This window comes from Myodes glareolus, chromosome 4 (genome assembly GCF_982192425.1).
Source record: "Myodes glareolus chromosome 4, mMyoGla1.1, whole genome shotgun sequence".
NCBI classification, from domain to species: domain Eukaryota; kingdom Metazoa; phylum Chordata; class Mammalia; order Rodentia; family Cricetidae; genus Myodes; species Myodes glareolus.
The window spans coordinates 117,842,179-117,869,134 of record NC_142029.1 but is presented as its reverse complement, the minus strand read 5'-3'; the positions used below and the strand labels follow the sequence as shown (position 1 = coordinate 117,869,134).

General features: G+C 40.7%; 2 protein-coding genes and 1 long non-coding RNA gene across 6 annotated transcripts in view; 1 reads left to right on the top strand and 2 right to left on the bottom strand.

Moving 5' to 3' along the window:
- Dync2h1 (dynein cytoplasmic 2 heavy chain 1) overlaps positions 1–11,800 on the bottom strand; it is a 215,906-nt gene extending 204,106 nt beyond the window's left edge. For both annotated transcript variants that reach the window (XM_048429223.3, XM_048429224.3), the window contains exons 1-10: positions 11,531–11,800; positions 10,871–11,041; positions 10,373–10,508; positions 8,483–8,601; positions 6,912–7,056; positions 5,341–5,573; positions 4,525–4,659; positions 4,306–4,419; positions 4,093–4,204; positions 3,200–3,324 (exon numbers count right to left, since the gene is read on the bottom strand). In XM_048429223.3, coding sequence (XP_048285180.3) covers positions 3,200–3,324; positions 4,093–4,204; positions 4,306–4,419; positions 4,525–4,659; positions 5,341–5,573; positions 6,912–7,056; positions 8,483–8,601; positions 10,373–10,508; positions 10,871–11,041; positions 11,531–11,725 — 1,485 coding nt within the window. In that variant the 5' untranslated portion in view covers positions 11,726–11,800. The remainder of the gene's footprint in view (positions 1–3,199; positions 3,325–4,092; positions 4,205–4,305; positions 4,420–4,524; positions 4,660–5,340; positions 5,574–6,911; positions 7,057–8,482; positions 8,602–10,372; positions 10,509–10,870; positions 11,042–11,530) is intronic.
- A 7,320-nt stretch (positions 11,801–19,120) lies between these two features.
- Positions 19,121–20,799, bottom strand: LOC125397084 (uncharacterized). The gene is made up of 2 exons (XR_015737770.1): positions 20,586–20,799; positions 19,121–19,309 (listed from the first exon to the last, which is right to left on the bottom strand). It is a non-coding gene; the product is annotated as an uncharacterized LOC125397084 (long non-coding RNA).
- A 167-nt stretch (positions 20,800–20,966) lies between these two features.
- The window catches only part of Dcun1d5 (defective in cullin neddylation 1 domain containing 5), a 30,138-nt gene continuing 24,148 nt past the window's right edge, over positions 20,967–26,956 (top strand). For all 3 annotated transcript variants that reach the window (XM_048429221.3, XM_048429222.3, XM_087905880.1), the window contains exons 1-2: positions 20,967–21,194; positions 22,818–22,909. In XM_048429221.3, coding sequence (XP_048285178.1) covers positions 21,109–21,194; positions 22,818–22,909 — 178 coding nt within the window. In that variant the 5' untranslated portion in view covers positions 20,967–21,108. The remainder of the gene's footprint in view (positions 21,195–22,817; positions 22,910–26,956) is intronic.

Sequence of the window (26,956 nt, the reverse complement as noted above, 5' to 3'; positions counted from 1 at the left end):
ACAAACAAGTCCGTTTGATTAATATTCCTTGACCTTTTGCCCTTGAATACAGTCCACATTTAATTATCAACCAATTAATGTTTATTATACAAGGCAAAACTATAAACAAAAACTATATATAGTAACAGTAGGTCCAAAAGCATCTTAGGTCAATTTTAGTAACATTATAAACAATTATATACAATGACCTTCCATTTCTCCTTTAACTCAAGTGATGTAGCTCTGACCCTTAAGAAATAAGCCCCGCCCACTCCCTCCTTCCTTCCACTTCCAGCCTGAGCTCCTTCCTTTCCATCTCTCTTCCAAAGAGATAACTTCTGCATTCTCTCTCTCTCTCACTCTCTAGTTCTCTCGCTCTCTTTCTCTTCTCCCCCTCTCTCCTCTGCCCCTTCCCTTCCATAACCCACTAAATAAATATCCAACCTCACTCTGCATAGTGTGCCTATCCATCTCTGTCTCTTACCCTCCACAGCTCCTTGTGAGACTGGCTGACCCACTGAGGTCTCTCACCCACCATGCGGCTCCCTGCCTGAGATCCACTGCCCCCATGGCCACTGCCCACTGCCACTGCTCAGAGAACCACAGCATTTTACCTAAACCATTATATCTGGTGCTCATGACTTAGCCAGGTTCTCTCCATGTTCCCTCTGGCCCATGGGTGGGCCAGATGAGAACATGTGGAACTCTAAGCTCGAGAACAGGTTTTCTTTACAACAGCCCTGCGTTCTATCGGCCTGAACGCTGACCTCTACACACACCAGCAGCTTCGGTGGTGAGTTTTCCCCTTTCAGTCAGCCAATCACAGCCTTCCCAGCTACGGATGAGACCTTCACTGACATTCATCTCTGGTTGCTTCCCATAGCTAAAGACTAAACAGACGACGCAGGGTCCTCCCACACTAGCACTGCACACACTGTGCGGCGTATTTTCTGTTCTTTTCTTTTCTTCTGAACACTCATAAGTGGTCCCCGCCACGAGAGACTGCCCAGAGCAGCCTTTAGCCTCTCTGGCTTCTGAGTCACCCAGACCAGAGCGAGCCAGACTTCATCAACACCCCGCCAGTAGACAAAAGACATTTTCCTATAGGCTTTGTAGTGTCACTGTTCTCTAGCCTCTGGCTTCCCGGTCACCTGGACTAGGGTCAGTTGGCTTCATCAACATCCCGCCTATAGAGAGATGCTCTCCTATAGGCCCTGTGGTGTCGCTGTTCTCACAGGTTTTCACATTTTCAGCTATGTAATATAAACCCTCAAACTATCAGCCACCTGCCTGTGAATGCTTTCACACCAGGGCCCCACAGTGTAGGAATGGGTATCTGTTGAGCCAAAATTATCTCAGGGTCTGTACCTGGAAGCCTATAGGACAGAGAAAAAAGCCTGGCTCAAGTTTGAAGGACAGTCTCAAAGCTACCGAGGGGGGACGAGACAGCAAAATCTAGGTAGACGTCCCTCCAGCCAGAGGGAGGGCTCGGCTGTCTCTCATTGGCTGGAGATACCCCCACATCACTGGATGTTACTTAACCTATATAAGCTGATGCTCACAGTAATAAACTGAGTTCTTGTCTGGACTTGACTCCCTATCACATGATTGTCCTGCATCAAGGGGCTGCAGATCTGATTGTCCTGGATCGTGGGACTGTGGAATAGGTGGATAGCCACTCACCTTTCCCTGGGGAATAAGGCTAAGGAGGCCTGGCAGTCCCTCTTCTCCCTTTCTTTCCCTCTCCCCTTTTCCCTTCCATAACCCACTAAATAAATACCCAACCTCACTCTGCATGGAGTGCCTATCTGTCTCTGTCTCTAAACGCTGCGGATCCTCGTGAGACCGGCTGACCCACCACGTGGCTCCCTGCCTGGGACCCACTGGCCTTCATGGCCTGCCACTGCACCCCTTGGAGAACCACAGCATTTTATCTAAACCATAACAATAGCAACATAAAAATACTTGCAGATAGACTTTAAAACCATCAGGATTTCCCAAGTATGTCCTTTTAATCTAATGTCAAGGATATAGAAGTCCTCACAGATGCTTTCAGACACTGAGTGACACAACCTGACAGTCAACTCCATACAAAAATGAACCACATCAGAATCTTCTGCACACATTTGTTCTCAGACTTCTACACGTTTCAATGAAAATTAGATGTTGTTATGGCATGAAGGTAAACTGCATCCTACTGAATTAGGCATTTGAGCACGCACGTGGTCCCCAGGCAATGGACATGGAGCCTTCCGGACATGTATAAAGGTTATAGCTCAGCAAGGTTCTGTACCAGCTCTCTGCTTCCTGACCTGCCAAGATGCCATGGTATAAGCTCCAGTTACCACACACGGAGCCGCAGCAACCAGACCTCCCCATCATAAAACTCAGTCTGAACTAAAGGAACTCCCTCTTCTCTTTAACTACTCCCTGGTATTTGGTCACAACAATGAGAAAAATAACTGCATGTAGAGAGAACAGTGTTTCCACAACAGTTTAGCGTCCCTGTCACATCCTTACCTTACGTCCCTGTCACATCCTTACCTTACGTCCCTGTCACATCCTTACCTTACGTCCCTGTCACATCCTTACCTTACGTCCCTGTCACATCCTTACCTTACGTCCCTGTCACATCCTTACCTTACGTCCCTGTCACATCCTTGCCTTACGTCCCTGTCACATCCTTGCCTTACGTCCCTGTCACATCCTTGCCTTACGTCCCTGTCACATCCTTGCCTTACGTCCCTGTCACATCCTTGCCTTACGTCCCTGTCACATCCTTGCCTTACGTCCCTGTCACATCCTTGCCTTACGTCCCTGTCACATCCTTGCCTTACGTCCCTGTCACATCCTTGCCTTACGTCCCTGTCACATCCTTGCCTTACGTCCCTGTCACATCCTTGCCTTACGTTCCTGTCACATCCTTGCCTTACGTCCCTGTCACATCCTTGCCTTACGTCCCTGTCACATCCTTGCCTTACGTCCCTGTCACATCCTTGCCTTACGTCCCTGTCACATCCTTGCCTTACGTCCCTGTCACATCCTTGCCTTACGTCCCTGTCACATCCTTGCTTTACGTCCCTGTCACATCCTTACCTTACGTCCCTGTCACATCCTTGCCTTACGTCCCTGTCACATCCTTACCTTACGTCCCTGTCACAACCTTACTTTAGTATATTTTGAATGTTCACTGTTCAACTAACTATATTAAAACAAGTACCTTCAATTCCAACTGACGAACCCAAACAATATTATTGACAACTTCTGAAAGATTTTTGCCAGAAAGTGGCCCAGATGCATCTCCAGGAATCCCTCGGCATCGATTCTCAAAATCCAATCGGAAATCTGTGTCATTCAAAACAAAAAAATTACACAGAAATAGTACATTTCAAGCCTTACTGGAAATGTTGAGGATGCTGGTCCGTACTGTACCACATTATATACCTTAGCGTGTATGTAGATAATGATTAGTACTGTCTACGCGACACACTACAGAATCACTGGTGGGAGGGACGCTGGGCTGCGTAGGATGGGGAAAGCCAGCCGAGCACAGCGATTCATGCATCACTGAGCTCTTCTGACTATGGGTGGAATAGGACCGGCTACTTCAAGCACCTGCTTCCCTGACTTCCCTGCTGTGATAAACAATGGCTTGAACTGTCCATTAAAATAAATCCTCCATTCCTTGATTCACTTCAGTGAGGGCATTTTATCACAGCAAAAGAAAAGAAACTAAGACAGTATATTAAATAAGATATTAAAAAATCTGTTAATTTAAAAACAAAATAAAGAGATTAGAGGGATGGCTCAGCAGTTTAAAAAGTTCTTGCTTTCCGGCACCCACAGTTCACAACTGTTACACTTCTAGGGGATCTGACACCCTTTTCTGACCTCTGTAGTAACCAAGAAAATACACAGAGCACAAACATACATGCAGATAAGACATATGCAAAAAAATAATTAAAATAATTTTTAAAAATAAAGTAAAAACAAATTTATCACTTATATCATAAATAAATCAATTACTGTCTAGTGTCTAAATGTAGCTTTTAACCCTAAATAAGACGCATGAGATTAAAATATAGCTATAAAGACGCTTCTCGGGAACATTACCTTTAGCTGAGTCCCCAAGTCTTGCCAATAATGTCTCTCTTTCTAGCACCAGCTCTTGGCTTATGGTCGGACGCTTCACCAATTCCTTGTATTTTAGAAATGCTTGAAGAAGCTAACATAAACAAAGCAAGTCCATGTTTATCTCAGCTCAGCCAGACTCACGTGAAAATAGCTTACAGAAAAACTGTAAAGTCAAATCTTTCAATATTTTACCTGTTGTGGACTATCTTGAATTTCTGAAATATAATTCTTTAATTTCCCTGCTATTTTCTGCTCAGCGGGTGCAATGATTTTTTCATACTGAGACACTGCAGCCTTCCATAATGGCTAAACAAATTAATTATACTGTTAGATTGTAAAATGTTAAAAAAAAAAAAACCTTTGAAACTCAAGATGACAAAAGAAAATTAAAGACAAACACATAGACTCGACCTCAGTATACGGATTGTACTGCACGGGATTCACACCAGTAAAAGGCTCAAATACTCGAGACAAGCATATAATTCTCTCCTCACTGGCTGGTAAAAAATACAACAGCTTTTCATGAATTGTTCGAATAGCCAAGACCTAAAATGTAAGATATTAAGATATAAAATGTATTAAATGAAAACAACTGTAATTAGGTCAAAAATCTAAAGGGTTTATAAAACTTCCTTACATGCCTATTAAGATTGTAAACGCCATTGATACATTGGATATTGAAGTTGCTAGTAAAGTATCATTATAAAGACAATTCTCTTGCTTGGTCTGGTTACTCATCACTCTCTGGGAAGAAGGGCACTGAGCCCTCATAGTACTACTCGCAAAGAACCTGGAGCTGAAACCCAACAGCTCATAACATAACCACTCACTCACAGCTAACACGTTGACCACTTGCTCACAGCTAACACGTTGACCACTTGCTCACAGCTAACACGTTGACCACTTGCTCACAGCTAACACGTTGACCACTTGCTCACAGCTAATATGCTGACCACTTGCTCACATTAACATGTTAACCACTCGCTCACAGCTAATACGCTGGCCACTCGCTCACACTAACATGTTGATGGCTCGTTCACACTACCATGTTGACCACTCACACTAACACAGTGACCACTCACTCACACTGAAGGAAAAGAAGAAGCTAGGACTTAGTACTCACTATGTACCTCAACCTGCAGCAAAGCAGACCATACTTATTATGACATCCTTTCCTAAGCTCACCCAAGCCATAAATTCTTTCTTTTATGCCAATCAAGCGGGTACCTCCTCCAGGCGCTTGCCCAGCCTGTCAAGGGTTTCTGGAAAATATTTCTCATTCTTCCACGGATGAGGGACATAGCGCTGCCACACCTGACCTGTGAGGTGACTGCAGACTATCACCCACTGCTCACAAATTGAAATGCCAGCTTTCAGGTTTTCTTTCACAAGATAATAAGGATCTTCCCACAGTTTCAAACTTCCCAGCTTTTTTTGAACAAATCTTCCAAATGAACCACCTAATACAACATAAAGCAAGATTGTATGCAAATATTTTATATGGAATTATAAAATATATACTTAGGAAAAAATTAACATATGCTTTAGAAACTAAGAATCTACATAACATTGCCTATTCACCCTCAGACCGCCTTTATAAATACATGCGTGCACTCAAAGATCAGCTTGCATTCTTGATCATTCAACATATTGTTCCAAAAACATACAGTGTCTACTGTATGGGAGAAGCAAACATAAGCAAACTCCAAATTGCTACTTCACTCATGACAGAAAGTGCTGCAACACGCACCTTCATGAGCTTATCTCATGTTCTAAGGGGAATGCTGAGAAGCATATTTTTTCTGAGTCAAATTTATAACACTGGAATATAAATCAGTTTGTTTTAATCATTTTTAGTTCATATGAAATTACAGTAAAATGAACATACGCGGTAGACTGGAGAAATATCTAGGCAGTTAAGACTGCTTACTGCTTGTAGTCATGTGAATGTAAGTGACTCCATAAGTCATAGGGAGAAACATGATTGGGAGGTGTGGCTTTGTTGGAGCACATGTGGCCTTGTAGGAGGATGTGTGTATTGAGGTCTCATATACGCTCAAGTCAGTGTCTTGGTTCACTTTCAGTTGTTTGTGGATCAAGATGTATTAACTCTCAGCTCCTTCTCCAGACCACGTCTGTTTGTACGCCACCACATCCCACCATGATGATAATGGACTAAACTCCTGAAACAGTCAGCCAATTAGATGATTTCCTCTATAAGAGTTGCTGTGGTCATGGTGTCTCTTCCAAGCAATAGAAACCCTCACTAAGACAGTACTCTACCAGAAGACCTATGTTCAGATCCCAACACCCACTTCCAGTGACTCACAAGTGCTATAACTCCAAGTCCAAGGAATCAGAAACCCTCTTCTGGTCTCTGTGGATACTATATAAGTAAATCTTTAAATAACATTTTTAATTAATTAACATATGCATAAACACTAAAAATATAAATTTAGTTATATTAATGATCAAAGTGTTTCACATATATGAACTCAATCAGCTATAAACAAAAACACATGTAGATAAATCTATATAGTTTATTAAGACTTACTTTAAATAGCAAGTATTACATTAATGAGCATTTTAAGTAAGAACTTCAGAAAAAGGAAGGAGGGAAGGAAGGAAGGAAGGAAGGAAGGAAGGAAGGAAGGAAGGAAGGAAGGAAGGAAGGAAGGAAGGAGGAGAAGGAAGGAAGGAAGGAAGGAAGGAAGGAAGGAAGGAAGGAAGGAAGGAAGGAAGGAAGGAGAAAAAGGAGGGAGGGAAAGAAGGAGGGAGGGAGAAGCTTACTTCTATACCTATAATATCTAGGAGATGCAGCATGCGTGACTCCGGGTAATGATCATGCTCTGTTTGTCTCCACACATCATCTACAACATCCCGAGTTGTCTCCACCAAGTCAACAACTTCTAGCAAGGACAGACTGTCCAAGTTATAAAATTCCTGAAACCAAAACACATTCACATTGAAACACAGTTATATCTGTTCACTGAGCACCACAGAATGACCCAGACCTGCTCGGCTGCTGGAAATATAACTTCCTCTTCTTTTTTCTGACTTTTTCATGCAAATATTCTCCATAAACATAAATTTCACTTGAAGCTGAAAAAAAATGACAGTAAAAAGACTATTCATTTCTTTACCCCCTTAGCCAAGTCTTCTTTAAATTGAGTCTATTATTTTACCAGCAGAGGTAGCTGCAGCGCCACATACATGCTATCCACTGTAATTCACGTTCTTTATTCATGTGTCCTGCTGTGTAATGCAGGGACTAACAATAAGAGCAGCACAAATTCATTCTTCTAAATTTCATCACTGTCATCAAAACAAGCTTTAAATATAAATCAAATATACCATTATAGTGGCATTGCTGAGATTGGCAAGAGGAGTCAATGGTAAAGGAAGCTGCCACACAAGTCTAGTGACCTGAGTTTGATCCCTGGGACCCATGTCACGGTAGAAGGAAAGAACTGACTCCACTGACCTCTACATGTGTGCCGAGGCACATTTGCCCACACACATACATACATCGTGCACACACATACCACAAAAATAAACTGAAAAATAACATTTAAAGAAATAAAAACAATATTGTTGATGAAATAATAGTGGGAACAAAAAAAAAAACACCGTTGTTGAAATCATACTTAAAATAATCACTTACTAAAACCCTAAAAATATACAGCAAGGGAAAATCAAATAGGCATAAAGTAAAACTTCGTAGTTTAAATTATTTTGAAATACTAGTCTATATCATTCCATCCAAAGAATGTATTACCGCTACATAAATAAATCTGTTAGTTTACTGGTTTTATGTGTTTGTGTGATAAACGCACATATGGTACGCATGTGTGTGTGTGTGTGTGTTGTATGTGTAAGTGAGCACTCGTCAGTGAGTGCACATGTGGAGACCAGATTTCATCTTGGTGTGTAATTTCTCTACCCCTCTCAAAGAACTAGAGCTCTCCATTTAGACTGGGCTGGCCTGTTAGCAACTACCTACAGGCCTCCTATCCCCCTAACACAGGGGTTCTGGATACAAATGGGGATCTGAACTCAGGGTCTCCTGCTTGTACCACAAGCACTTACCCCACTGAGACATCTGCCAGCTCCTGGAATTTCCTTTTCTCCCAGTACTTTTAGAAAACTTATTTGTTTTTGAGAAAAATTATTTCCTAGAGATTAAAATTTAATGTTTTCATTTCTGTTTTACATATTCAAACATATAATTTAGGTAAATTCTAGGGTTTATACACTATTTATCTTACAACTGTCAAGTCAAGTTTAAAAGAGAAAAATACACTGAAAATTGAATCCTAAAGTTCATTTACAAGAAGCCTACCATCCCAACCATGTGCTAATCACATACCCTTGCAATTGTTTCAAATAATTCCTTGAAATAGCTGGCTCTTTCTTTACTAATCTGTTTATTTCCACGGTGAGCTTGCTCTGTCCAAAACTGGAACTCATCACTTGGTGTGAGGATACCTAAAAATGAAGAGAGAAACATTCAGCTACTAATGAAAAGAGAAAAGGCATAGCACAGTTTGGCTCATCTGTTAGTTTAGATTTGGTCCAGAAGATAAACAGAAGATGACCTCTCAACCTCTAACAACAGTAAATAATCAATTATTATCAAGTACTTAATCAATGAGTGTTTTCAACTTAATTTGAAAGTATAAGCAAAATAGTTTTATTTGTAAATTCTCTTTCAAAGAGCCCAGTGAACTAATCACAGTGTGTTTAATCATATGTTGACAGTGAGTATACTATTCTTTGGAGGTATATTATAAAAAAGCATCTATTTGATTATCTGAACAAAATATGCTTCTAATACTTTTAAATATTATTTGTATGTTACACATTTCATTTTGATCACACTATGAATTTATTTATACCCACAGAAAAATTATAACTAGTATCAGATAAAATATATTAGACCATAAAAGTTGATGGTCTGTTGCCTTCACAAGGTATATAGTGGCCATTCCTCATTACTCCTATATTCTGTATTAAGCCAGTAAAATATCTGAGCCAACAGATACACTTGGGGAAGTCAACGCTACAATTTACCCACTAGCTTCCTTTCTCCTATTGCAATCAATGGCCCTTCTGTGGTCTGCTTGGTGCCAGAGTTTTCCATTTTTAAGCTTTAAATTGGTCTTATAGCATAGGTGCCAAAAATGCAACCACAAGACACCTCTTATGTTCTTTACAGAGGAAGTGTGGTCAGGTAAGTCACACTCAAGACACATGTCACGGAATATAACCACTGTACATAACCACCCTATATTTTCAATTTCTATAAACTATACCGTCTTCAGAAAAAATTCTCCTCCAAGCCCATACAATCTATTCACTTTTTAAAAGTGTATATTCATAGAAGAGCCAAAAACACAGAAAGAAATCTGGAAAGAAACACAGTTATTTGCTAATTGTATTAATTAAATGATCAGTTTTAGGGGGGTTGTTCTTGGTTTGGGGTGATTTGGTAGTTCTGTAGAGCAGGCTATCCTTGAACTCACAGAGAACCGCCTGCCTCTGCTTCCCAAGTGCTAGGACTAAAAGCGTACACCACTGCCTGGCCCATGAGTTTGTTACAGACAGTGTCCTAGTAAGTGTCCCTCTGGCTGCAGTGAAACACCACAGCCAAAGCAACTTGGAAACCAAAGGGTTTCTGTGCCTTACTCGTCCATGTCACTCCTCATCATCCGAGAAAGTCAGGACAGGAACTGAAACAAGACAGGAACCCAGAGCCAGGAGCCGATGCAGACGTCATGGAAGGGTGCTGTTTGCTGGCTTGCTCCCCATGGTTTGTTCAATCTGCTTTCTTCTAAAACCCGTTACTAGTACTCCAGGGTGGTACCACCTGCAGTCGGCTATGCCCTCCCGTCACTCACTAATTAAAATGCCTGACAAGCTTGCCTACAGCCTGATCTTATGGAGGCATTTTTACAATTGAAGTCCCCTCTTCTCAAACAACTATAGCTCGTGTCAAATTGGCATAAAACTAGCCAGCACTGGTGGTTATTTTGAGGACCAGAAATACAGCACAGTGGTTAAAAGTGCGTGTCCCAGGATTGCAAAAGCTAGATGGCGAAATGTGACGTCCACAGCTGTTCTCTAACCTCTACAAGTGTGCTGTGGTACTCACACAAGTATCTGCTCTCACACTCTACACGTAAAATATAAAAATAATAATATAATAAAACACTGATCAGTGAGTTATGGAAGCAAAGCATAATACGTTGTTCTATACCTCTTGTATCATCTTCCTTAAGTTTAAGTTTGGGTAAGTTAGTATCTGATCTTCGTAGAACGACACCCAGTCCGGCTTCTAGTTCACTCAAAAGATTCTGAAGTTTAGGATCAAAGTTTCTGCTCCATTCCTGGTCCTAAATAAAAGCAGACAAGAGCAAACTCTGATCAAAGCATTGCCAGTCAACCCTGCTTCAAAAACACAGTCTAAAAACTAAGCCCACAAACCCATACTTCACTGAACGCCTGCCTCAACTTCCATTTGAACAGTTAAAATTTTCTACAAATCAGTGTCATAGCTATGGAAGAGGTGATGGGAGCTGCATTCATAGCTTCACGCAGCTTTCCTCTACAGAGCTGAAAGTAACACAAACCCCAAAACCATAAAATATTCCAATAAACTAAAACACATTAGACAGTAAATCAAATAATATGTATGTCTGTTTCCATGCTGACCAAAATACCCACATAAAGATACATCCACAGGTACTTCACTCACCTTTAGCAACATGGGTGCAAACACCTGCCGTACTGCTTGGTAAAGGGAACTGACAGGTGACTCCAACATAGATGAAACTAGAATGTTGTTATGCAGAGTCTCATCTGTAATTACTTCGGGTCGGAGCTTGAAAAACACCAGCACTTTATCCTTTGTGTCCTCGAAATCAATCTACATGATAAACAAATGATCTTATCTCTTTTTCGTAAAACTTAGTGTTTGAAAGAAATGCTTTTTTTTCACTACCGTGCTGCGTCACTAGAATTATGCCTGGTGGAAATACTAGTTAAAGACAACATATTCAAAACAATAATTGGCTGTGTTCACACTATACTAACCAAGCTGTAACAAAGGAAGGGAAGAATAAAGATGTCGTAAAGTAATAAGAATTATTCAGTCAAATCGCTTAAGGCTCAGAGTTGAAGGACAGCCAGGAAGGGCCAGACTGTCTCAAAAGAAAGCGTGAAGGTGCTTATCCTTCCTTTTCAGACGTGTGGACAGGGAAACTCCTATTATCCTGCGGGCACTCCACCGCCAAGGCAGAGGCGGCTTGGAAGTCAGGGCTACTGGGCAAGACTGAGGCTGTCTTTAGGCCTGGCGTAAGGACCTGGGACCTGAGAGAGGGGAGGCCCGGCCTGGGTACCCGGGCAGTCGCCCTACCGTGTTGGAAAAAGCCAACCCAGCTTCGCAGCGCTGCACGCGGAGTAGCATCTGGTTGCCGTCGTCCAAGAAGTTGTTCACCTCCGGGCAGTTGCTCAGCGAGGGCTGGTCCCAGATCTCCGGCCTCAGCCCGAAGTAATTCTGGGTGGTCGTGAAAAGGAAGAGTTTGCGGACGTCTGCGGGGCCTCCCGCCATGGCCGCGGAGAAGAGGGACCAGCAGCGGCCCAGCAGCCTCACCACCACTCTTCTTCGTTGCCACGGTCGTCGCTATGGCGACCGCTCCACGCCGGCGGCGCGCGCAGCGGAAGTAGGAAGCCTGGGGCGCGCACAGCGCGAGCAAGGCTGAGGATCGCGGCTCTCATCGATTGGATGAACTGAGAGCTTCTTTCCTTTATCCATCGTTTTTTCCTCTGATGCGGCGCTCTAGTGTTTCCGCTGTCCGTGCAAACCACTCTGGAGTGTCGGGGCCTACATCTGTGAAATGAGGAGGAAGCAGTTCACAACTAAATTGCAGTAGGGCTGTAAAAGAGATTACTATTTAAAAATCACCTTGTTTCCAGGCCCGATGGTTCATGACGTCTAGGATACCAAAAGGACAGCCTTGGCTACATTACTCTGTCTCCAAAAAGCAAAACAGAGGGGCTGTGAATCAGCGATTAAGAGCGCTTTGTTGCTCTTTGCAGAGGATCGGGATTTAGTTCCCAACACTCACACGGTGTCAAACAAGAATTTCTAACCCCCCAGTTTGAGGAGCGGGGTGGAGGAAATGGGGGACCCATCAGTCTCTTCTGAATTCTTCACATACATACAAGCAGGCAAGACACTCATACACATAAAATAAATACATCTACAATCAATCAGTCAATCACAACAAGCACCTTTCTAGCATCTCGTTAGAAAGACTTGTATTCTATAACTCTTTCAAAGTCTGTCTGTTTCTAGCTGAGTGATCTAGTTTCCCATTTGTTAGTTTTGTCTTTGTTTTGGGGTTGCAGATGTTGTTGTTTTACCTTTGTAATTATAGGAAAACCTTAACAATCATTATGCTACCGATTGCCAGGTGTTTCTAGGTTCTTGATCTTTTCTCCAAAGAAGATAAAATAAGAATTCCCAAAGATCTACAAAACAAGTAAAGTAAGAGATTGATAATACTGTCAAAACCGACACTGGGCCACAAGACTGAGGACACTAGTAGGTTATTATTTAGGGTTTTCTATGAAGTTCAATAGAAGGAGTTTGTCTATTAAGGTATATAGTTTGGCTTTAATATATTTGATTATACAGTTATTTTTTAAGGCCTGTCTCTTCCCACACTGTATCTGATTTTAATCATATGCATGCCCAATTGCATAGGCATAGGAATGTAAATAAGGGATTCTTCCTAAACATTAGGTGGAGGAAATAGTTTAGCATTACTGCATATGTACACAAAACCAGTTCAGGCTAGATAGCCCCTCTACCCTTTGTACCAGGATATATTGGGAGTTTATTTGAATTGAAACTGCCTAAGTTTGACTTTTAGAAGAGGAGAAACTTAGGTACAAGGCTGAGGTAGCTAGATGCATTGTTTCAATCAGGTTGTGTGCATGCAGGTAAAGGAACTGGACTGCCAAATTCATTGCTGGGGGGGCGGGGAAGAAGATAAAAGTTTATAATGTAAACCAAATAGAGTTCAGAGGTGCTAAACTGATCCTGAGCTTGTCTGCCTCAATTACCCTAGTACAGCAATATTTTTAAATGATTTATTTTTATTTAATGTGCATTGGTGTTTTGCCTGTATGTATGACTGCATGAAGTTGTCAGATCCCCTGGAACTGCAGTTACAGACAGTTTTGAGTTGTCATGTGGGAGCTAGGAATTGAACCCGGGTCGCCTTGAAGAGCAGTCTATGCTCTTAACTACTGAGCCATCTCTCCAGCCCCTGAAGTATTTCTAAATAGCCAAAAATGCATAATATGGTGGATTTGTTTAATAACAAGTATAGATACTGACAGAAAAAAACAGATGAGGACAGACTTCATCATTTGCTTCATCATAAGTAAACTAACAAACCAGTTGTTACTCGCAAGACCCATCAAAGACTCAATTCAATAAGTGATTTGCAAAATAGTTACTATGTGCTAAATCAAACAGGAGGAACATAACTCCTGCCCTTATAGTTTTAGTTTAGTCTTTCATCTGTCAGCACTGATTTACGCTGCCATTCTAAGGAACATAAGAAAAAGCTACAGTTGTTTTTAATTTTTAGTCAATACCCACAACTTTCTCCTAAAAGTACAGTCATCTAGAATTAGAAAAATGGCTCTTCTGTCTGTTGAGAACCTTAAGATCTGAGAGTGGGAAAAGAAGTTAACTATTCTCATTATAATGGTAAATAAATGCAGATGCTCACAAAACATCCAAGAATATGAAATGTAATATTCAATTCATGCACTTAATATAGTTACTGCTACATAGTGCTTGGTCCCACTGCAGAATCAAAGGAACTCTGTCTTCTGACTATCCTGAATCAGTGGCTTGCATTAGTGTCTTTATTTTGGGATCTATATGAAGCCAGTTCTTCCTGAAATCAGTGGCAGTGAAAACATAGGCTATGAAGGAGATAGTTGAACAAGTATGTGAGCTATTTATTGGTTTGCAGCAGATCTGACTCTTCTAGGAGGTAATATAACATTTATTCAAATGCTGATGTATCGTTGTATTTTATAAACCGAGTAAAACAATTAATTGTACATAACTTTTATGGCAACCATTACAAGAAATATGGCAAAGATTATTCTAAACCTCTTCTAAAACCAATAAAACAATAGTCTGAGAGAAATAGTGTAGGAGGTCATTCTGTATTTATGTTGCTTTCATTGGTTAATAAAGAAACTGCTTTGGGCCTGGTGATAGGACAGAACTTGGAGAGGTGGAGAAGACAGAACTTAATGCTGGGACGAAGAAAACAGAGAGAGAAAGCTGCCATGGAGTCGCCAGGTCAGACATGCTAAATCTTTCCCAGTAAGCTATGACCTTGTGGTGAACACAGATTAATAGAAATGGGTTAAATCAAGATGTAAAAGTTAGCTCCAAAGCTACAGAGAAACCCTGTCTCAAGAAGCCAAAAAAAAAAAAAAAACCCAAAAAACAAAAACCAAAAAACAAAAAACCCAAACAAACAAAAATCCCACCAAAATCAGAAACAAAATAACAAAAAGAAGCTACTGACCCTGCCACTTGGGGATCTATCTATATACCTCCTACCCATGTTTTATTGATTAGGGATATCAAGTAGTCATGTCTATCTACAAGTGGGCAGGTAATCACACTTCGTTTATAAAATGAGGGGCAGCTATAGTATATGTGAGACATCCTAATACTGCTACACCTTCTGATGTCTTTCTGATTATAGAGAAAAGGTCTTTACGGAGGAAATGAAAGAAACCCTATGCTTTTTAACCACAGGAACAGCTAATGTTTCAGATGGTGGCTCTGAAGACCAAGAGCCTGGCCCCCAGAAGACTCTGATAGTCACTGGGAGTCAGAAGTTTCTTAAACTATTCAACTTTTAGCTGCTTGCTTCTTGGGTATCCAAACTGCTGCCACTTAAGTTCAGCCAGAGTGGCCAGCCAGCATTGTGCCTATTGCCCAAAGCCACTTCACTAACTCATGTGAGTTAACAGGTTCTAGTGACTTGGTATAGAGTTCCACAATGCTGACTTAAGGAATTCTATTGTACATACACCAACTTACTGCATAATGCCTTTCTGAATAAAGATTTGCTTTTAATTGTGCTTTTCAGGATAATGAAGTATGCTTGCAAAAATACTGTGTTGGGTTAGTAAGACGGCTGGGTGCATGAGAGTATTTCGGATTTGCTATACAGTGCTGAGCAAACTGGTGATCCAAGTTTGGTACCTGGAATGCACGGCGGAAGTAGACAATTGACCCCCTAATAGTTGTACTCTGGTTTCTATGCCTTCACTTACAAAAATAACAACATATATTGGGTTAAGGCAGAAAATTTCAAAATATACTAATACATAATTTTCCCTCTACGCTACTGCTAAATATAATTTGAGAGGCCTCAAGACTACTTACTTTTAACTGTGTGCAAGTTTTAGCAGTTCATTTGAAGAAAACAGTCTTGCTTTAAGTTTTAATGCCACTTTTAAAATACCTACTCATTTATGTAAAATGCTAAAGTTTCATTACACCGTAGCAAATATTAACAAAAATGTTCACAAAGTGGTCATTTTGAGTCTTTATTTCCGGTTCCATTTTGATTTATGCATAATTATCATCAAATAACATGAAATTAAATTAGAACGTTCTGTCTCATAGCCTAGCATCTTTTTGGGGAGAAATTTCGTGATAAAATAACTTTCTGACATCATACCATATTGCTATGAAAATAGAACATCAAAATATTGTCCATGTCAATATTCTTAGCTACTTACTCATTCAGTAGCTAAGAATAAATTTAAAGAAAAAGAGGCTGTATTTCAATACTCACTTCTCGGGAATCAACTTGGCATCTTTCATTACTGAAATACCTAACAAATTGGAAATCTGAGATTTATAACACTTGGAAATATGTTCACCGAATCTACTGCCATGTGTTTGTGTTTTTGTCAGCAATCTGGCTCTGCTTGTCTTGTTTCAGGTTGAATGTGCTGAGTCCCTGATTAACTGATGTGTGAAACCTGACTTTTAACCAAGATCTCAAATCTAGAGTCTGAGGAGCTACAATTTGAGTAGTTGAAAAAATATGCAAATCTTTTTTAAGTTTTCTTTTTAAAAATTAATTAATTAACTGATTGATTGATTGATTGATTGATGAGTGCTTTGATTGCAAGTATGCATACCAGAAAAGGGCATCAGATCCCATTATACATGGCTGTGATCCACCATATGGTTACTGGGAATTGAACTTAGGACCTCTGGAAAAGCAGACTGTACTCTTAAACTGCTGAGATGGTTCTCCAGCCCAAGTATACAATTCTTAACATTCTTTATTCTTATATTTAGTTTTTTTCTGAGTTTTATTTTCCAATGTTTACAGGGACTTTAAAAATGGCATTAAATTGTTCCTGGGACAATGAGATAGCAGATAAAGGTGCTTGCCACCAAGACTAAAAACCTGAGTTCCATCCCCAGAACCCACATGGTAGGAAAGTTGGAGAGAAACAACTCCCTCAAGCTTCCCTCTGACCTCCACACACATACCATGGTACACAAATAAATTAATGTAAAAGTGTTTTTAAATGAAATAAAAATTTATGTTTTTGCTGGGCAATGGTGGTGCATGCCTTTAATTCCAGCACTCAGGAGGCAGAGGCAGATGGAACTCTGTAAGTTTAAGGCTAGCCTAGTCTACAGAGAATGTTCCAGGACAGTCAGGGCTACACAAAAGTAACATGTCTTGAAAAAATAAAGAATAAAAGTGAGGGTCAGGGGCCTTTTAGTCACCCATATTCTGTAAGTGACTCCGATAAACCCTTTGACTCATTAAGCTTGGCCTAGGTGGAATTGTGTCTTTGATCCGTCGCTGGTTAGAAGTGGAGACTGCTCGTTTGTTTTCTGGCTGCCCAGACCCAAATAATCACAGAGAAACTATATTAATACAACACTGTTTGGCTAATGGCTCAAGTGTATGTCTAGCTAGTATATCTTAAATTAACCCATTTCTATTAATCTGTGTATCGCCATGAGGCTGTGGCTTACCAGGTAAGTGTCTGGGCATCTTTCTCCTTTGGCAGCTACATGGTGTCTCCCTGACTCTACCTACTCTCTCTATATTTCTGTTCGAATTTTCCACTTCGCTCGACTTTGTTAAGCCACTGGCCAAAACAACTTTCTTATTAGCCAATTGTAATAAAACATATTCACAGCATACAGAGGGAAGTCCCACATTAATTGGTGCCCTAGTGCCCTGTCTGGGGTGAAGAGGTGTGTGTGTATGTGTGTGTGTGTGTATGTGTGTCACTAGGAAGTCACATACCACCACTCATGAGCTTTTCCTTACTGCCCCTTTAGAACTGCTTTATGAACCCATTTTTCTTAGCATCTGGAGTAAAATTCAGTAGAATATCATTACAATAGGGCTGCGTTTTACCTATCTCTGCCTGGGTATATATAATATATTTCTTCATTAGTGGCCTCAGGTGTAGCTTTATGACTTGACTGGAAACGGTGTGTCAATTCAGGAAAGAATCTTTACCTTCAGCATTCATAGTAGTCACTGTGATGATGACAGTGTTCCAGAGGTGACTGTGTTAATCTGGGTCCCACAAAGTCCCAAGGCCACTCCAGCTGATGTGGTCCAGCACACTGCCACAGAATGAGCAGAGCAAGTAGATCTGCTACTTTGTTACCTAGTTTGCATCTCTGCATTGCTCTTCAACATTCGTTCTTGTGTGCTTCTCAAAATGCCAGAGCACACAATCCTGATTTGACATCTCATTCTCTATTATTCTCTTATGGTTAATTTTCTCTGGGTTTATGTGAATAGAAAAATGTCATAAAATTTTGACTTAGTGTTGGAAAACAACAGTAACTTCTGGAATATAAAGTATTTGTATGGATCAACTACCACAATCAAATGTGGCCTCCCCTAAGTCTCTCAGGCCTGCAGTGCTTGCTTTCTTGATGTGAGAATAAGTCCTATTTTTAAAGGTGTCAGGAAAAAAAAAAACTATACCAAATATATAAGTGAGCACATCTCTGGCACTATTTCTGGTTTTCTTAATTAGATATAACTGTTTTAAAAGCTCTTTTTTCATTTCTTTATTATACAATGCCCTAAATCTTAGAAATAGGCAAATCACCAAAATGTCACATGAATGACAGATCTGTCTCGGACTTTGTGTGCTTTCCTGATTAGAATACATATTATGCCACTGTCCTAAAAGATAGTTATTATATATTTTGAAGATTTTTTAAATATCCTGTTGTACAATAGAAAAGAAAATGAAAGCATTGTGACTTTTCCTAAAGCTGATGCTTGTCTTTGGATCTAGACCGGAACACGTTCCTGTTTTAATACTACTTCCTTTCTTTTCCTCCTTGTTACTTACAAGTAAACAAAAATTAGACCACACAACAAAGAACTGCAGTACTGTCATAGATTCGCATTACACTTTCGGTGAAAATCATCAACTATCACATTACTAGAGATTTCTGTATTGTTCATGAGCAGACACAATGCCCCTCCCCATGAGTGACTGAGATGAGAGCTGACTTTGACAATGGAGGTATAGTGTTGGCAGTAGGCACTGCCCAGTAAAGGCAATGATGAAGTGGATGGGCACAAATGCTTCATATATTTCTCCTCCCAGACTGTCAGCTCCATGAATGCAGAAACTTTGTTTACCTGTTTTGTTTAGTCTGGGCAATAGTCTCACTATGTGTATGCTACTGCATATGCCTTTTGTCTACTGTCTATCTTCTCTAGTCTGGCCTAAATAGTCATTAAATGTTACTTAATAACAGATTGGTTCAATGAATACCACACATAAAATCCAACATCTTCATCTCTTTTTTTCCCCAGAGAATCCTGTGGATACAAGCAGGCATTCTGACCCAGTACACAATGACGGACAAACAATAGGAAACAATTTTTATTAATCCTGTTTAGAAAAGAATGGGAGATGCTGGTCCTGGTAGCGATGCTGGCATATTGCAGAAGAGGCTTGTGGTGTTCTTCATCCTCTGACTATACCTTCTAGAAGGATATTCTTTGAACTCTGTCCTCTTAGTTATATGTCTTGAAGTTTATTCCCTTTCTTCTGTTTTCTGAGGAAAGATTGACGCAGCCTTTAAAGCAAACTTATTGAAGCAATAAACTTGTCTCTTTCTAATAGCTTTTATGTGCCACTGATTGTTATATTTGGTTGTTTTATAATTTTCATATAAATAGGATATTTATAAATATACACATCAATAAACTTTAACAAGTACATACACCAACCATCACCTCAATCAAAACAAAAACCTTAACACTTGCTTTCTGCACACTTCTGTTACAGAATCTGCATCATTCAACTTGTAGAATTTATGACAGCTAGACTTTGTTCTCAGCAGTACAGACTGAAACTAGCATGTCACAGATGCAAAGAAGTGGCCTGTCCTAGAGCCGCAGTTCCAACCTGATTTTTTTGTTTCGAGAGTCTCACTGGGCTCCTCAGATTGACTTTGAACCGGCAATCCTCATACCTCAGTCACGAGACTCTGGTACCTGCCTAGCTTAACTCTTCAGATTCTGTGTACTTAAAATATCCCTTTTGGGCCAGATAGATGGCTCAGATAATAAAAGTAATTGTGGCCAAGGCTGAACACCTGAGTTCGACCCTCAAGAGCTACACCACGGAAGGAGCAAACGAACCACCGAACATTGTTCTCTGAACTCCACACCTCAGCTTTGCCACACAAGTGCCCCCCCCATAATAAATGCATTTTAAAAAACTACTTTTCAGTTTTCTACTTTCTGTAGATAGTTGTTTATAGAGTTTAGCTTTTGTAATTTTCATATAGAAACAACGCTTTATGCATTGTTTGTAATAGAGTTAAAGTTTACAGGCTTGAACATTACTTTGTCAACAAAATTTAAACACTGAAATGTCCTGGCTCACAAAATGTGAATTCCAGGGCAGATTATGTATTTGGGACTCATTACAAGTTCCGTTTCTCAGTGTTTCTCCTTGATTCTGACCTGATTTGGGTACTACGATGTATCTGATTTGGGTACAGAACCACGGGGATATAAAGAAACTTAGTCTTCTGTCACAGTCGAGTTACAGACATTAATTTATTTCAGTAAGAATTTTCTAGAAGTTAATCTTTACATAGCATAACCCTTCTTATAAACAATATTTTCATTTAGAAGTTACGTGATTGCAGTATCTTGGCGGCAACCCATTAAAACCGTTCCCTGAAACGGTTTTAGTAAGTCAGTTTTCCAAAACTCTTGTCCAAGAGGCGAATTCTCAAAAGTAAAACATGGAGGCGTTGCTTCGCCTCTGGAGGACGAAAAGTGTGAGTACGGGACGTGGGAAACTGATGTCAGGCCCACCGTGAACACCGAGGGGCTCGCTCGCGCGTGCTTTCTCACTAGATTCCTTCGCTCGCCCGCTGCGGAGCGTTCACGACTTCATAGATGATTTCCCGCTGGGCAGCCGCCCGAGAAACTCAGGACAACCGGGTTCCACCTGCGGAGAGTCCTGCAAACCGGGAGGAGAACGCCAAGTCCCACACCACAGAAGCCCGCCCCGCCCCGCCCCGCGAGGCTCCTTGAGGCGTCACTTCCTGTCCACGGTCATCCGCTTCCGGGTCAGACTGAGCCGCCTGCTCTTCCAGACTGCTGGAGGTGCCGCGCTGTCGGCGTTCCCTGCCCCTGGAGCGCCCGAGCCGCGGTACCGCCGGGCGAAGCGCTGCGCTGTGCCAGGCCGGCCCCGAGGAGGAGACCCAGGGCCGGGCCGCCGCGGGGTCGCGCCTCGGGCCTCCGCTGCGGTCCCTGGCAGGCGGGAGCCGGAGCTGCGGCGGAGCGCGACCCCCCTCCCCGGCCGCCCTGTCCACCTTGCCGGGGAAGGCGGAAGATGCCAGTGAAGAAGAAAAGAAAAGCCCCCGGAGTGGCAGCGGCGGTCGCGGAAGACGCAGGCCTCAAAAAGTGTAAAATCTCCAGGTACCTCGTGCCCCACCCCGCAGGATCTCCTTCCTCCGGTGCGGGACAGGCCGCCGGGCGCCTGCTATGGCGAGGGGGCGAGCCCTCTCCTCGGCGGGACGGTGGGTGCGGAGCCCCGAGTCTCCACTCCGCGCGGGACCAAACCTCGTGTTGGCCCGTGCGTGTGCTCTGGCGTACTTGGATGAGCTCTGGGGTTTGCCCCACATTGTTGTCTGCGTGCCCAGAGGGTAGGAAACAGACAACCATACGTCAATCGTGCTCTTTCCCCCTGCCTTCTACCTTCGTCCTGTCCACCAAACGCGGAGTGCAGATCTGCTGAGATTCACAGCGTCCCCGGGGTTCACTATATCAAGAAGAATTAGCTTGGCCCACACATTGTTAATGTCAGAGTGTGAAGAAAGGAGCAGAGCATGAAAAATTTTGACAGCTGCCTCGGGAATGGTAGAAAGGAAGCCTGTGCTATAATTGGTCTGCTGAGTTAGCATTTCAAGTGGCCTAACCTGGACCACCTCAGCAGGAGGAGGCCTTTGAAGTCCCTAGAGCCTCGGCTTCTGAAGGCAGCATGCCTCCACTCCACCCGTGCTCTCCTTACACAGGGTTGGTAAAGCTTGGCGTGCTTTTTCTGTTTTAGCCTTCAGCCGCAGTTAGCTCTTCAGTCAGTTTTAATCACTTGTAAGCTATGGTGTTCTGTGTTCTCTTAGAGAAAAAGAAAACAAAGCAGACTTGTAGTCAGAGCCTTTGCTCCCCTTGTGGCATACACATCATTCAGTCATGGCAAAAGCATTCCTGCTGCGGAAAGTCATTGCAGTTCAGCTCCCAACTTATTCTTTGGGCTGTCTTTGTGATAATGGTTGCCACTTAAAATGCCAACACTAAATAAAACAAATACCTCTTTAAAGAGAGATGCAGTGAGAAACATTGCTTAAAATAGGAGAAAGGTGGCTTGTTTAATCCGCATGTTTTTGTAGTCATTTGTTTTGTTTTGTTTAATCTTGGTGTATTTTAGTGAAATAACCTAAGTAATAGTTCTTGGGTGATTAATGTGATACAGTTTTCTTTGATAGTTATCATTCTGCTTGACCTTTATTAGCTGTTTTTGAGAATCATACCTAAGATATTTAAGCCAGTTAAAACAGCTGAAGGGCAGTATCATTGGATTTTAGGTGTTTCATCCTAAGCTATAATGTAGAGTTTCCATACAAATGAGTAGCAGAATCCCAGTAAGAATTTTTGGCATTCAGTCAGGTATATAGCTTAGTGGTAGAGAGCAAACCCAGCAGTGTGAGTAAAGCCCTCAGTACAGAGACAAAAAGAGGGATATTTATACTTTCTTTTCTAGTCTTGGGCTGAGACTTAGGCTACACTTCTTTATAATATTGAAATAGGGAAATAATTTTAATCACTGCTCTTGGAATTTGGTAGCAAGCAAAGTGGCATTGGGGTTTTCATTGATCAGAGATTCTTATGCATAGAGTACAGGTCCATATTGCTACTGCCTAACTTCTTCCCCATGATGCTAACTTAAAACTACTTTGTTTCATTTGCATGGAAGCAATTGTTGAATTTAGTTTTTCAGTAAGATTTGAGTCTTAGTAGGTTCTAGACATCTTTGTGTTTTCTAAGCTATTGCAGATCCCAGCCTCCTGCTAGAATAATCAGTGGAGAGGAAGATTTTTCAAGAAAGAAGTGCCTGGCTTGGTTTTATGAGTATGCAGGTAATGAAATCCATGGATCAAGACACCAGTCATATGCATTTAAAATCTGTGTTTTATTCTTTAAACATTATTTAGTGCAGGCCTGTTAGATTTTAGTACTGTGTGCTGGGATTAGGGTCAAGGCTAAAGGATTATAAATTGATTGAAGAATTTGGTACTATTCCAAGACTGGTATTTCTTTACATCTGTATTCTGTACGAGAGGAGGAACTCATTTATAGTTTGTGAGTAAATAGAAACAGTTACATTAAATGCATTCCTAAAATATTCAGGGAAAGAAGTAGGCAAAACATTTTAATTTGTTTGTTTGATTTTTTTTTTGAGACAGTTTCCCTGTAGTCCTGACCATCTGGAACTGACTCAGTTATCCCGGATGCCTTCAGACTCCAGAGATCCACTTGCTGTGTTGGGATTAAAGGCATGCACCACCGCACCCAGCTTCCTAAAGCATTTCTATTCACTTTCTAGGAAACAATATGCAAAATATTTTTCTGTTCACCATTCTCTATTTTTTCTGAACTAGAAACATTTTTCTGAAGCTTTTGGGGTGGTGTGACAAACAATTTAAACTTCAGAGATAATGTATAACACATTTACTCTTTAATTTTAATTTTACAGCAAATACAATAATAAGAAAACAGAGTGATAGTACTACAGTATGTTAAGTAGTAGATCATGAAGATACATGATAATTGACAAGATACAAAACCCAACCTTGAGAGCATCAGAAGAACCTATTTGGAGGAGCATACTAACCTTACCTGGGTTTGACAAATGGTTGATGGGAAGATCTAGGTCCATAGTGAAGCAAACCCATGAACAAGAATACTTGCTTCCCTTGCTGGGTGTGGTAGCACAAGCCTTTAATCTCAGCACTCAAAGGCAGGTGGATCTCAGTGAGTTGGAGGCCAGCCTGGTCTACAAAGAGTTCCAGGACAGCAAAGGCTGTTACACAGAAAAACCCTGTTTTGAAAACAAAGAAACAAACAAAAAACTTGTTTTGCACTTGTTGTTAATTTCTTCAGAGCATATATGACAGTTTTTCCCTGATATTAAAGTTATTTTTTCTCGTTCCTGTCTGTTAGCTACTTTTCTGCTTTTATTTTTTTGTCATTATTTTCAAAAGTATTTGCTTAAAGTCAAGATGCTTAGTAGTTATTGCCTTCTATTTGTACTGCCATGTTAAAGTGTAGCTGCTTAGTTTACAGAGTTACTGTATGGATAGCTAGACTAGTCTGAAAAGGGGGCAGCATCTTTGTTATTGGGATCAGCAGAGTGATCCTAATTGTATAATTTAAAATTGTTTAATAGCAGAATAGAATCTTTCTAGATCAGGGGAAATAAATGCTATTACTGGTATCCCAAGACAACCACTAACCCAATTTAAATGTAGAGAATTCATTTATTTTAACTGACCTCTATTTAAAATGTTGACCCATTATTTAAATGCCAGTTTCACATATACATTATATAGAATCAAAAGGTTCTCTTCATCTTACTTCACTTACAAGGTTACTAGATGCCATAAAGATTAATTAGCGTGTATGTATCTTTTCTTTTCTTTCTTTTTTCTTTTCTTTTTGAATGCTAGCTTTTAGCTCTTATTGAAACTTAACCTGGGTATTCTAAGATTTTAATCAAGTATTTGTTTTTTATTCTGACATATTTATTAGCCAACATAATAATTCCTATCATTGTTGTAGGGATTGTGATAAATACATTGTTTTTCTTATAACCATCTGTCAAGTAAGAGATTTTGTCCTTATTTTATAAATGAAAACTGAAGCAAGCTTAGATTAACTTGCCAGTGATGATACAGTCCAAGAACCAGGATTCAAACTATAGTTGGCTGACCCTCAAGACAGAGTTATGCAGATGGCAACTAATTTTTACTTCTAGTGAAAAAAAGTTAGTAAAGTATACTTGAGGTATCTTCTGTCATTCAACGAGTCATCCGGTGAATATTCATTCAACATTTTCTGTGAGTTCAACACTGTGATAGTACTTGTGTACTTGTGATATAATAATGAAAAAATCAGGACGTGATCTCTGCTATCAAATGTAGCTTCTCATGAGGAAGACCATAGTAAACAGTAAGCTTATAGGTGAGGAAATTACAACTTGTGAAGGCTCATACAAGTATTATGTGGAAGTACTAGAATTTCAGATAGTGTCCACAGAAACTATTTTGGCAGATGCTTCCTTGATAAGGAATCAGTTATTTGCTGGTGAACAGTACATGTTCTTTCTTACCAAATGGGGATATCCTTTATGGTAGAGACAAAAGCTAGGCCCACTCAAGAGTGGATGACATGCAGAGTCTTAGCATAGTACCTGATACATGTCAGAGCTCAGTGTGTTAGGTAGTATTACTGCTAACAACTTTAGAGTATCTTCAGATACATGTGTTAACTAATCTCTTGTCCAGTTCATTGTGAAGGTACTGTCACTAAACATGTTGTTTGTTTTGGTTTTTGTTTCCTGAGTATTTATTATGGCATTGTATTAAACCCTGAACATGTAGCTGAGAACATTTATATTTTTACATAAAATGAGGCGGTGTTTTCATGTACCCTCTTAGAGACTTGTGATCATGTGTAGGTTCCTTACATTCTCTGTAGATGCTATGTAGAATTTGAGTAGTGAGTAGAGGAGAAAAGCCCCGTGTGTGTTCAGTACAGAGGAATTCTTTATCTTCTTACCTTTTAGACAGGGCTCACTATGTAGTGCTCACTGGCCTGGAACTTGCTATGTAGACCACATTGCCTTTTTGTTGCTGGTGGTTTTGCAAGACAGGAATTCTCTGTGCATCCCTGGGCGTACTGAAATTCACTCTGTAGACCAGGCTGGCTTCAGACCTGCAGAGATCTGCCTGTCTCTGCCTCCCTAGTGTTGGGACTAATGGCGTGTGTCACCACGCCTAACTATCTCGAGATCTTTTTATGAGCAATTTGTTGAATTTATGGATATGCAGTTTAGTAAATAGAAAGCCAATTGTATACTAGCCATCTGTGGGGAAAACAGCATTTTTTAATCTGTCACAAGGAATTAAAAAATAAGATAGAATTACATAGTTTAAATGCAATATACAGTGAGCTAAATCATTTGCATGACTGCTTGATTGAGTGGAAATCAAAGAACTTGAAAGAATTAATTGAATTCACTTACACACATCTTACCCAGTTGTAGTTTTATTAGAAGGCTGTAGTTTAATGATGCCGCAGGGCGATTGGTAATGAAAAATCCCCAGACTATCTTAATACAAAATATACAGCTTTAATAAACAGAAGTAAGACTTACAACAGCTTACACCAGAATTCAAACGATCCGTCCAGGCGCAGGAGCCAGGCAAAAAAGAGAGCTAGCGGAGCGCTTGCTAGGTTTATAGGCAGGCTTTAGCCTGAGGGTGGCACGCCCCAAAAACAGAATGTGACTGGCTGAACTCCCCTATCATATTAAAAGTATTATTGACATTCAGTCAGGCAGTGAACTTTGGTATAGGCTTTGCTTTACACTTAGGTCTATTATTTCCATTGCTTTGGGAAGTCACATAATACTTAACACATTGTAGATCTTGTCTACCTAAGATGATATGTATGTTTTATGTAGAACCTACTTTGATTTCTAATTGCGTGTTAACTTAACCTTTTTTTAAGATTTATTTATTTATTTTGTGTACTGTGTTCTGCCTGCATGTTATGCCTACAAGCCAGAAGAGGACACCCTATCTCTTTACAGATGGGAGTGAGCCACCATGTGGTTCCTGGGAATTGAACTCAAGACCTCTGGAAGAGCAGCGAGTGTGCTCTTACTTGCTGAGCCATCTCTCTAGCCCAACATAACCTTATTGATCACATAGTAGAAGGCTATATTTTTTATTAAGAAAATCATAATGCATTGGCTTTTGTGTTGTGTCTGTAACCTAATTATAGTACTATGAAACATACCTTCTAAAATTCATTCAGTCTATGACTTAAGTTTGGAGGGTTTTGTATTGAACCAGGGTCCTATGTAGCCCAGACTAGCCTTGAACACTTAATCTTCCTGC